A 12,344-nucleotide genomic window follows, 5' to 3' on the forward strand; every position below is an offset into this window, starting at 1 on the left:
AAACATTACAGAAATACCAGACAGTATTTTTTTTTATACATTTGAAACCCTTATACCATCGTTCACCACACTGTCGGATGATGAAAAGATGTGCTCTGGCGTTCTTTGTGTTGGAGAGAGAGAGAGAGAGAGAGAGAGAGAGAGAGAGAGAGAGAGAGAGAGAGAGAGAGAGAGAGAGAGAGAGAGAGAGAGAGAGAGAGAGAGGTTAAGAATTTCCTTTTGTAAATTATTATTATTATTATTATTATTATATTTTTTTAACCTCTTTATTTCATTATTTTACTTATTAATTTATTTTTAAACAAATTTTTATTCTTATTTTGTATTATTTTTTCATTCTTATTTTACTATTTACATGTATTTATTTATATTTAATCTATCCATTTACAGAGCTACATTTATATCCTGTCTCACGAAAAAAGGTCATTTTTGCTAATTTAATGAGTTCATTTCACATAAGCTGTTGGAACACTCAGGGCCTCTATTCTTCAGCCTTAGGTGTGAAGAGTACAGATGCTGAATTCCTAAAATCTATTGAAAATGTTGACATCCTTATCCTAACAGAAACCTGGTGCAATGCAGACATAGAAACCTACTGTCCATCTGGATATTATGAAGTCTCAGTACCCTCATTAAAACTGAGCACTGTCCATCGGGGTAGAAACTCTGGTGGAATTCTGGTATGGTACAAAGGAAACCTGGCCAACCACATTGCTGTAGTCAAACAAGGGAAGTCACACGTTTGGTTAAAACTACAAAAACTTAGCAGCATAGAAAAAGATATATACCTTTGTGCAATTTATATCCCCCCTGCAGAATCCCCCTACTACAATGAGGATATTTTTAACCTCCTCCTCACAGAAATTAGCCATTTCCAGTCACAAGGAAATGTGCTGCTGTGTGGAGACCTGAACGCAAGGACAGGAACTGAACCTGACCATATAGACCCACAGGGCAACAACCATGTGTTTGGCCTGAGTCCTCTTTACATGACACCAAGCATAACTCAGAGGAATAGTTTAGATGGGGTAATAAATAATAGTGGGAGGGAATTAATACATATTTGTCGCACCTCAAATATCCTGTTCTTCCTAAATGGCAGAATCAGAGGGGACTCCTTAGGGAGGTACACATACTCCTCAACACTAGGAAGCAGCGTAGTAAACTATGCAGTCACTGACATAGACCCCTCCTCCTTCAATGCATTCACTGTAAGGCAGCAAAGCCTTACAGAGAGAGCAGCACCCACAGGAAAGCAGGCAGCTCAAGTCAGGTACACAGTCTTTTTGTCATGTTTTTAATAGTTCAAATGAATGCAAATACATTGTGAATGAAAGAAATACATTATAGATTATTATTCTAACATTTTCTAAGAAAAAAATTATCCGAAGTATTAAAATCGACTGCAGCGCCAACACAGCTTTTCTGGCTGGTCTGAACACAGCCTGGCTGGTCTGAACACAGCCTGGCTGGTCTGAACACAGCCTGGCTGGTCTGAACACAGCCTGGCTGGTCTGAACACAGCCTGGCTGGTCTGAACACAGCCTGGCTGGTCAGGGGGGTGGCTCAGGACCTACTTGCTTCTCACAGATAAAATGGAAATCAAAAGGACAGATGGAGTCATTCCATCCAGATACCAGGACGACAGCACAGTCCTCGTTACCACCTGAGCTGTTCGGCTCTCCATCGTGCCAATACCTGGAGGAACAACAAAGACCTTATCTACACCTGGAGGAACAACACACACCTTATCTACACCTGGAGGAACAACACAGACCTTATCTACACCTGGAGGAACAACACACACCTTATCTACACCTGGAGGAACAACACACACCTTATCTACACCTGGAGGAACAACACACACCTTATCTACACCTGGAGGAACAACACAGACCTTATCTACACCTGGAGGAACAACACACACCTTATCTACACCTGGAGGAACAACACACACCTTATCTACACCTGGAGGAACAACACACACCTTATCTACACCTGGAGGAGCAACACACACCTTATCTACACCTGGAGGAGCAACACACACCTTATCTACACCTGGAGGAGCAACACACACCTTATCTACACCTGGAGGAGCAACACAGACCTTATCTACACCTGGAGGAACAACACACACCTTATCTACACCTGGAGGAACAACACACACCTTATCTACACCTGGAGGAACAACACACACCTTATCTACACCTGGAGGAGCAACACACACCTTATCTACACCTGGAGGAACAACACACACCTTATCTACACCTGGAGGAACAACACACACCTTATCTACACCTGGAGGAGCAACACAGACCCTTCAGGGTTTGGAAGTCTGGATGTTATTTAAACCAGGTTCGGTTTCAAACGGTTTCAGACAGATAATTTTTTGATAACTGAGGATGCAAATATGATTTTCTTAATAAAAAGCAGTGTAGTGAAACCGACACCCCAGATTAAAAGAAGCCATTTATCTCTCACGTTGTGGTCAGTGGGGTCCCGTCCACCCATATCCAGGTCCCTTCTGTCTGCAGGTCGGTCAGACCGATCCACATCCAGCTGGATTCCACAAGGCCTGTGATGAATCGCTGTGATGGTGAAAGATTCATGTTGAAAATTGAATTATTACTTTGTTAATGACTTCTGTTGTTAGTACTTTATATTACTTGAGCAGTTTTTCTGGTTATTAGTCTCCCTCCATCTCTCTCCCTCTCTTTCTCCTTCTCTTTTTCCCTCCCTCTCCCTCTCCCTCTCTCTCTCTCACCTGTTCCTCTGAACAGGTGAGAGAGAGAGAATTCTGAATCAGAATTTTACTTACATTTACATTTACATTTAGTCATTTAGCAGACGCTCTTATCCAGAGAGACTTACAGTAAGTACAGGGACATTCCCCCGAGGCAAGTAGGGTGAAGTGCCTTGCCCAAGGACACAACGTCAGTTTGCATGACCGGGAATCGAACTGGCAACCTTTGCATTACTAGCCCGATTCCCTCACCGCTCAGCCAACTGACTCCACTGACTCTACTTGTTCATCTACCTCTGTTTCTAGTGTGTGTCTCTCTCTCTCTCACCTGTTCCTCTGGGCTGTTTATGATCACCAGGTCTGCTCCTCTCCCTCTACAGTCCTGTCTGCTGTCAGTCCAGTTCTTCCACTCAGTAGAGACGTTGTAACAGCTACAACTAAACTTCAGCCAGCCATCAGGACAGGAAGTGACCTCTGAAAACACAACAGAGAACATGTTCCCTATTGGCTTATTTCAGACCTAGTAACAGAACAGCTGCAGCCAAACCTCCAACATCCATTGTTACTCTCTGTAACACTGAACAGATGATGAGATGTAAAAGCCAATCTTCATTGTCATTACAAATATATATAACGCGTATTTTGTTTAACAATTTTCATTATACAACCGGCACAGTCCATCCACTCACCACATAGCCTCCTTTTAAAGTAATCTCTCTCTCTGGTCAGGTTGGTGTTACTGGTCTGTAACTGTTCTCTCTCTCTGGTCAGGATGGTATAACTGGTGTTCAGCTGGTCTCTCTCTCTGGCCAGGATGGTGTAACTGGTGTTCAGCTGGTCTCTCTGATTACCAGAGTCGGCTGTAACAAGAGAAGTTAGTTTCTTTACACAGAGGACGTGTTGGAACCTTATCATCCCCTCTTCATCCCTCTCTCCTCAAGACTAATGAGTCTCAGAGTAGAAAAGTATTTATTGTCTATTTGAATGGAAATGACGATTTTTTAATGTGAACAACATGGAGATATTTCCTTTTGTTGCTAGGTGTGTTTTTACAACTCAGTTAAATGTTAGATTGCACAGTTTGATTGTGTTTGTAGTTTCGATTAACATTATGTAATCATTGTACACCATAATCTGGGTGTTGCTCTGTTGCTCTGAGGTGGCTGGAAAACGAGAAGTTGGGGAATGAAAAAGAGAAGTTGGTGGTTGATTTTGGAATAAAGAGGATCTTAGCTAATATCTGATTAAAGTAGTTAGTTTTAACAGTAATAACCTATTATTATAACCAGTTTCTTCCCTTCCGCTGTTGGCCTCTTCAACAAGGCCAAGGGACCACACTGACTCAAATGACTTATTGCCTAAAACACTCTGCTTTTGCACTGCACCATAACATGGTATCTTGTACATTTGTATTTTTTGTATTTTTTGTAATATTTGTATTTTTGTATTTTTATATTGTAATTTATGGCAACTTATATTTATCCCACTTAGTACTGCTAGTTTATGTACCCTTAGTATAGTTAGTCCACATATTTAAATTTTAGGTATATGTTTATTGTATGCACCTTCCTGCCAAAGCAAATTCCTTGTCTGTGCAAACTTTCATGGCGAATAAATCCCTTTCTGATTCTGATTCTGATTCTATTTAATCTGTGCTTTAACACATTGAATACACTACACATTTCCTAAAGTGTTCAGTTTGAGTTCCTATTTATAAATAATTGTTTCAATCTACACGGCCAATAAAATACCTATTGCATCAATTGTTATTTTATTTCTAATTTTATTAGAACAACTGACTCCACTGGCATACAGTGTCTGTCTGAAATCACTTCACAGTATAAAAGTAATGATTAGAATTCCCCAGACTCACAGAAAGCCAGACGGAGGGAGATGTTGAGAGTGGCTTGTAGGACACACAGCAGCCCAAAGCTCACGATGACCCACCTGTAGGACCCAGTCTCTGAGGGACACACACACACACATACACACACACACACACATACACACCACGCACACACACATTAAGTATTAATACATACACTATAATTACATAAATACTTAAATGTTTGAAAGTAGTGCACCTGCTGACTTGAGGGTAAAGTAACATGCAGGTTCTGTCATACCTGACTTTGGGGTCTTCTCTTCAGCCTGGTCTGGGGTCTGTGTGTTTATGTACTCCACATCCATCTGCTGACCTCTGAACACAGCCATCCCTACCAACTCTGTTCTTACTGGTTCTGTGTAGAATATAAACATGTCAGCCACACATGTCACAATGTGACTCCTCCTCCTTCTTGCTGCATCTGTTCTTCTTTCACTGTTTTTCCTCATCCTGTCTTCTCTTAACCCTTGTGTTATCTTCGGGTCGTTCTGACCCATCAGTCATTGTGACCCACCGTCGTATTGCGACAACTTTACCGCATACAAAAACAAAGTGAAGCATTTTCTTTTAACCGTTGGGCTATCTCAGACCTCCCACATTGCAAAGGTTAAAATAAAAATATTTGTTTTTGTATTGGGTAAAATTGGGTAAACACAACGATGCTTTGTTATGAACCTTTGGGTCATGTGACCTGAAGGCAGCACAAGGGTTAAAGACACTATGAAGCATTTGGAGATGATCAGGTAATAAGTAGAGACAAGTTGGAAGATGACAAAAAAACTTTTTATTTGTTTATTAAATGTGAAACATGCAATTAGTCTTATTTTGATAAAACACTTCATTTATTAGAGGTAAGCAGATTAAACATTAAAAAAAACAAGCTACGTGTCACGATCCAACGCTCCTCTTCCCCTGAGTACTGAGGCCTTCAAATCTGGACCCCAAATTCCCCCCCTGTTTACTGTCTAGTTGGTTTGTTCCATTCTGTTTCTGCCTATCTGTTGTGCCTGCCCACTCCTTGGATAGAGTTGCCCACTTATCCCTACACACCTGTGTCTGGTTACCCATCAAGCTGGTCTGTATATATACCCCTGATTCCCTTGTGTTCCTTGCGAAGTCTTGTGTAGTTTACGGTCACATTCTGAGCGTTGATCTGATTTCCTTTTTGGCCTCTTGTTGACGATCCTTGTTTGTTCCAGACCTCGTTCCCTCCTGTCTGATCCTTGTCGGTACCTTCGCTTCTCTATCTGCTTCTGGATTTTGACCTCCTGCCTGAATACTGGATAGGACTAGCCTACTCCCTTTGTACCTTAGCTGAATAAATCTGCGCTCTGCGCTTCAGTCTACTCCTGTCTCCTGTGATGCGTTACACTAGGTTGTAGATCCCACTGTAGGGTAACAAGACTGCTGGGAAAGAACACTTCTTTATTTCTTTTTGTTGCTGTTCTTTATTTTTTATTTTTTTCGCTTATCCGGGGGTCGGGTCGCGGGGGCAGCAACCTAAGCAGGGAGGCCCAGACTTCCCTCTCCCCGGCCACTTCCACCAGCTCTTCCTGGGGGACCCCGAGGTGTTCCCAGGCCAGCCGAGAGACATAGTCCCTCCAGCGTGTCCTGGGTCTTCCCCGGGGCCTCTTCCCAGTGGGACGTGCCCAGAACACCTCACCAGGGAGGCGTCCAGGAGGCATCCTTATCAGATGCCCGAGCCACCTCAGCTGGCTCCTCTCCCTTTTTTTTGCATACATTTAAAATAGTTACATACATTTGATCATTATAACCAAATATTTGTAAATGACATTTTTGAAAAGGACAAGTTAAACATCAGAGACATATAGTATTTGACAGTGAAAGTACAAGTTGATAAATAGATCAATTTACAATGTCCTGAAAGCTGAAGTTTCCTGCAAAGTAGATTATAAAATGTCTCATATCTAAGTAGTGGTCAGAAAGCAGAGGGATGAAAACAGACGAGTCTCCAACTCATAGATATGAAACCCCACAGTAGATCTGCACTGTCAGATCCCTCTCTCACAGACCCAGTAGATATGAAACCCCACAGTAGATCTGCACTGTCAGATCCCTCTCTCACAGACCCAGTAGATATGAAACCCCACAGTAGATCTGCACTGTCAGATCCCTCTCTCACAGACCCAGTAGATATGAAACCCCACAGTAGATCTGCACTGTCAGATCCCTCTCTCACAGACCCAGTAGATATGAAACCCCACAGTAGATCTGCACTGTCAGATCCCTCTCTCACAGACCCAGTAGATATGAAACCCCACAGTAGATCTGCACTGTCAGATCCCTCTCTCACAGACCCAGTAGATATGAAACCCCACAGTAGATCTGCACTGTCAGATCCCTCTCTCACAGACCCAGTAGATATGAAACCCCACAGTAGATCTGCACTGTCAGATCCCTCTCTCACAGACCCAGTAGATATGAAACCCCACAGTAGATCTGCACTGTCAGATCCCTCTCTCACAGACCCAGTAGATATGAAACCCCACAGTAGATCTGCACTGTCAGATCCCTCTCTCACAGACCCAGTAGATATGAAACCCCACAGTAGATCTGCACTGTCAGATCCCTCTCTCACAGACCCAGTAGATATGAAACCCCACAGTAGATCTGCACTGTCAGATCCCTCTCTCACAGACCCAGTAGATATGAAACCCCACAGTAGATCTGCACTGTCAGATCCCTCTCTCACAGACCCAGTAGATATGAAACCCCACAGTAGATCTGCACTGTCAGATCCCTCTCTCACAGACCCAGTAGATATGAAACCCCACAGTAGATCTGCACTGTCAGATCCCTCTCTCACAGACCCAGTAGATATGAAACCCCACAGTAGATCTGCACTGTCAGATCCCTCTCTCACAGACCCAGTAGATATGAAACCCCACAGTAGATCTGCACTGTCAGATCCCTCTCTCACAGACCCAGTAGATATGAAACCCCACAGTAGATCTGCACTGTCAGATCCCTCTCTCACAGACCCAGTAGATATGAAACCCCACAGTAGATCTGCACTGTCAGATCCCTCTCTCACAGACCCAGTAGATATGAAACCCCACAGTAGATCTGCACTGTCAGATCCCTCTCTCACAGACCCAGTAGATATGAAACCCCACAGTAGATCTGCACTGTCAGATCCCTCTCTCACAGACCCAGTAGATATGAAACCCCACAGTAGATCTGCACTGTCAGATCCCTCTCTCACAGACCCAGTAGCTGTTATTATTACATGCGGCATCATTCCATGTCCGGGGAGGAAGAGCAGAGGAAACTATCTCACCACAGTCCTGATCAAGATAACCTGAAGGAATATTATTAGGCTGACCAGGGCTCCAGAACCTACAGGGTTAAACAACAACACAACCAGACAGTCACACACTGAGGTCCACTTCTGGGTCATACAGTAGAGAAGTCCTCCTGTACATGTCGAGTTAGATCTGTATATAAATACTAGATATGATTGGCATTGGTTAACTTATTAGGAAATTGGTTCTTATTAGCCTATTAGTTCTAACTCACCATGCAAACTCAGTCACTAAAACAGAACAATCTTAAAGCATTGAAGTTAGAAACGTTTTGTTACAGTCTAGAGACTACAGAAAGAGTGGTTTCTTACTCTGGTGTGGTCAGTGGTGTTCCATCCACCCAGATATAGTTCCCTCCTCTTGCTCTGTCAGACAGACCGATCCACGTATTCTTGGTGATGTTATTATTGAGAAATACCTGTCATGGGGAAGGGTTCAGAGCAGTTTTATTACCCTGATCAACCCTGATCAACCTTGACCTTATCCTGTACATTTCTGGTATGACTTTCTTACTTACCCGCTATCTCTCTCTCCCTCTCTCTCTCTCTCTCACCTGTTCCTCTAGGCTGTTTATGATCACCAGGTCTGCTCCTCTCTCTCTACAGTCCTGTCTGCTGTCAGCCCAGTTCTTCCTCTCAGTAGAGACGTAGTAACAGCTACAACCAAACTTCAGCCAGCCAGCAGGACAGGAAGGGACCTCTGAAAACACAACAGAGAACATGTTTCCTATTGGCTTATTTCAAACCTAGTAACAGAACAGCTGCAGCCAAACCTCCTCCATCCATTGTTACTCTCTGCAACACAAAACAGGTAATTAGATGTAAAAGCCAAACTTTATTGTCCTTACAAAAACAGATTTATTTTCGTTTTACAATTTTCATTATACAACCGGCACAGTCCTTCAGTTTACCATTTAGCAACCTCTTAAAGTCATCCCTCTCTCTGGTCAGGATGGTGTTACTGGTCTGTAACTGTTCTCTCTCTTTGGCCAGGATGGTGTAACTGGTGTTCAGCTGGTCTCTCTCTCTGGTCAGGATGGTGTTACTGGTCTGTAACTGGTCTCTCTCTCTGGCCAGGATGGTATAACTGGTGTTCAGCTGTTCTCTCTGATGACCAGAGTCGGCTGTAACAAGAGAAGTTAGTTTCTTTACACAGAGGACGTGTTGGAACCTTATCATCCCCTCTTCATCCCTCTCTCCTCAAGACTAATGAGTCTCAGAGTAGAAAAGTATTTGTCTATTTGAATGGAAATGATGATTTTTAAATGTGAACAACATGGAGATATTTCCTTTTGTTGCTAGGTGTGTTTTTACAACTCAGTTAAATGTTAAATTGCCCAGTTTTATTGTGTTTGTAGTTTCTATTATGCAATAATTTTACACCATAATCTGGGTGTTGCTCTGATGCTCTGAGTTGGCTGGAAAAAAGAAGTTGGGGAATGAAAAAGGGAAGTTGGTGGTAGATTTAGGAATAAAGAGGATCTTAGCTAATATCTGATTGAAATATAGTTTTAACAGTAATAACCTATTTAATCTGTGCTTTAACACATTGAATACACTACACATTTGCTAAAGTGTTCAGTTTGAGTTCCTATTTATAAATAATTGTTTAGATCTATTGACGGCCAATAAAATACACCTATTGCATCAATTGTTATTTTATTTCTCATTTTATTAGAACAACTGACTCCACTGGCATACAGTGTCTGTCTGAAATCACTTCACAGTATAAAAGTAATGATTAGAATTCCCCAGACTCACAGCAAGCCAGACGGAGGGAGATGTTGAGAGTGGCTTGTAGGACACACAGCAGCCCAAAGCTCACGATGACCCACCTGTAGGACCCAGTCTCTGAGGGACACACACACACACATACACACCACGCACACACACATTAAGTATTAATACATACACTATAATTACATAAATACTTAAATGTTTGAAAGTAGTGCACCTGCTGACTTGAGGGTAAAGTAACATGCAGGTTCTGTCATACCTGACTTTGGGGTCTTCTCTTCAGCCTGGTCTGGGGTCTGTGTGTTTATGTACTCCGCATCCATCTGCTGACCTCTGAACACAGCCATCCCTACCAACTCTGTTCTTACTGGTTCTGTGTAGAATATAAACATGTCAGCCACATATGTCACAATGTGACTCCTCCTCCTTCTTGCTGCATCTGTTCTTCTTTCACTGTTTTTCCTCATCCTGTCTTCTCTTAACCATCAGCATAGCAACCGTAACTAGGAAGTCAGTCAGGCCACACCAGTTTGTATTTATTTGAGTGTTTATTTTTTATAAGTTGCAGGTTGCATTGCAGGTTATGTAATTACTTACAATAAAAGATAAAACAAACAAAACAAATATGTTTTGTTGTTGTTGTGTAAGAATATTATGTATTGTAAAAGTAATTGTAAGAATACAAAAAATACAAAAACCAAGATCACATAAAACCAAGATCACATAAAATGACCTTCATCAACCAAAGTCCCAGAGCATGAAGGACATTTACTGCGTGTTATCCTCATGTTCTCCTGTAGAAGTCGTCCAGGCTGCCCAGACTAGACCCAACACCCCTGGCAGCCCTCAGTCTAGCACGCCCGTCACCTAGTGCAGCACAGCCCTCCATGATGTCTAGCATGCCTACAGCACAGCCCTCCATGATGTCTAGCATGCCTACAGCACAGCCCTCCATGATGTCTAGCATGCCTACAGCACAGCCCTCTATGATGTCTAGCATGCCTACAGCACAGCCCTCCATGATGTCTAGCATGCCTACAGCACAGCCCTCCATGATGTCTAGCATGCCTACAGCACAGCCCTCCATGATGTCTAGCATGCCTACAGCACAGCCCTCCATGATGTCTAGCATGCCTAGTGCAGCACAGCCCTCCATGATGTCTGATCGGATCTTTGATTATTTATACAATATAGAGAATGTATTGAATAGACAAAGTAACATTCAGGGTCTATCATACCTGACTTTGGGGTCTTCTCTTCAGCCTGGTCTGGGGTCTTTGTCTGAACATCCATGGTTGGAGCTTCCTCAATGTTTAAATCCTCCACCTCCATCTCTCTATGACCTCTGAACACATCCATCCCTACCAACTCTGTTCTTCCTGGTTCTGGGTACAATATATACATGTTAGCCACATACAGGATGTCACTATGTGACTCCTCCTGGTTTTTTCACGACTTTGGTTGTCACTGGACTGTCAGCAATTTAACCACACACGGCAACCACTCTGCCTAACAACCATAACCAGGAACTAGGAAGTCAGTCAGGCCACGCTAGGTTGTATATTCTCTCTCTGGTCTGGGGTCTGTGTGTTAATGTACTCCACATCCATCTGCTGACCTCTGAACACAGCCATACCTACCAACTGTGTTCTTACTGGTTCTGTGTAGAATATAAACATGTCAGCCACACATGTCACAATTTGACTCCTCCTTCAGCCTTCTAGTCTTTGGAACATCTTCTGACATGTGAACACAGGACACAGAGAACTTTGTCTGTTCTATTACTGAACCTCTTCCAGTAATTTATTCTCTTGATCATTAGCATTGCAACCGTAACTAGGAAGTCGATCACATCATGTCAGAGTTTTTTTTAACCTTTTTATTTGTAATGTCTTTGACATGTGATTACACAAATGAAATAAAAAACACATGTTTACGTAATATACACACATTTAATATACACATCCTGCTTGACACCATTCAGAGCAACTGTAACTAGGACACCAGTCAGGCCTTGTCGGGTCCGAACTTTTTGACATTTCTTTATTTTCTTTATTGTATTCTGTGTAAAATAAACTATTTGCTGTTCACCAGTAAAACTGATAATTGATTAAAAAAAAGATATGAACTGAATGAATGAAATCTGGGTCTTTATATTAAAAACCTAATACTGACCGCATAGCCTCTTCTTAAGATCCTCTCTCTCTCTCTGATCAGGATGGTGTTCAGGTGGTCTCTCTCTTTGGTCAATTTGGTTGATGACATACCAGATGACATACCAGAGGACATACCAGATGACATACCAGATGACATACCAGATGACATACCAGATGACATACCAGATGGCATACCAGAGGACATACCAGATGACATACCAGATGACATACCAGAGGACATACCAGAGGACATATCGGAGGACATACCAGATGAGTGACACTTGGGACTTTTTGTAGAAACTTCTTTTTCACGCATGGAAAGGAGAGAACAGACAAGCCTAATACAGTGTAGAGTAAAGCAGAGCAGAGCACAATAGAGAACAGAAGATTCCTCATCAAGTACTCATCAATGATGCAAACCTGTGAACTGTTATAAAAAATCGCTAATACATTTTCAACCTTGAGAAAACTTTTATTTAAGAAGCTTCCCAATGGAAA

The 12,344-nt window shown here is 42.4% G+C and overlaps 1 protein-coding gene across 1 annotated transcript; it reads right to left on the bottom strand.

Moving 5' to 3' along the window:
* Positions 1–1,288: 1,288 nt before the first annotated feature.
* LOC136940113 (macrophage mannose receptor 1-like) lies at positions 1,289–11,049 on the bottom strand. The gene is made up of 12 exons (XM_067232256.1): positions 10,929–11,049; positions 9,715–9,804; positions 8,865–9,077; positions 8,508–8,653; positions 8,266–8,372; positions 7,846–7,988; positions 4,870–4,983; positions 4,617–4,706; positions 3,433–3,603; positions 3,072–3,217; positions 2,482–2,588; positions 1,289–1,698 (listed from the first exon to the last, which is right to left on the bottom strand). Exons 1-12 carry the CDS (start codon positions 11,047–11,049, stop codon positions 1,554–1,556), a joined length of 1,593 nt encoding a protein of 530 aa, XP_067088357.1. The 3' UTR covers positions 1,289–1,553.
* Positions 11,050–12,344: the final 1,295 nt, after the last annotated feature.

The sequence above is a fragment of the Osmerus mordax genome, unplaced genomic scaffold, assembly GCF_038355195.1.
Source record: "Osmerus mordax isolate fOsmMor3 unplaced genomic scaffold, fOsmMor3.pri Scaffold_63, whole genome shotgun sequence".
Classification (NCBI taxonomy): domain Eukaryota; kingdom Metazoa; phylum Chordata; class Actinopteri; order Osmeriformes; family Osmeridae; genus Osmerus; species Osmerus mordax.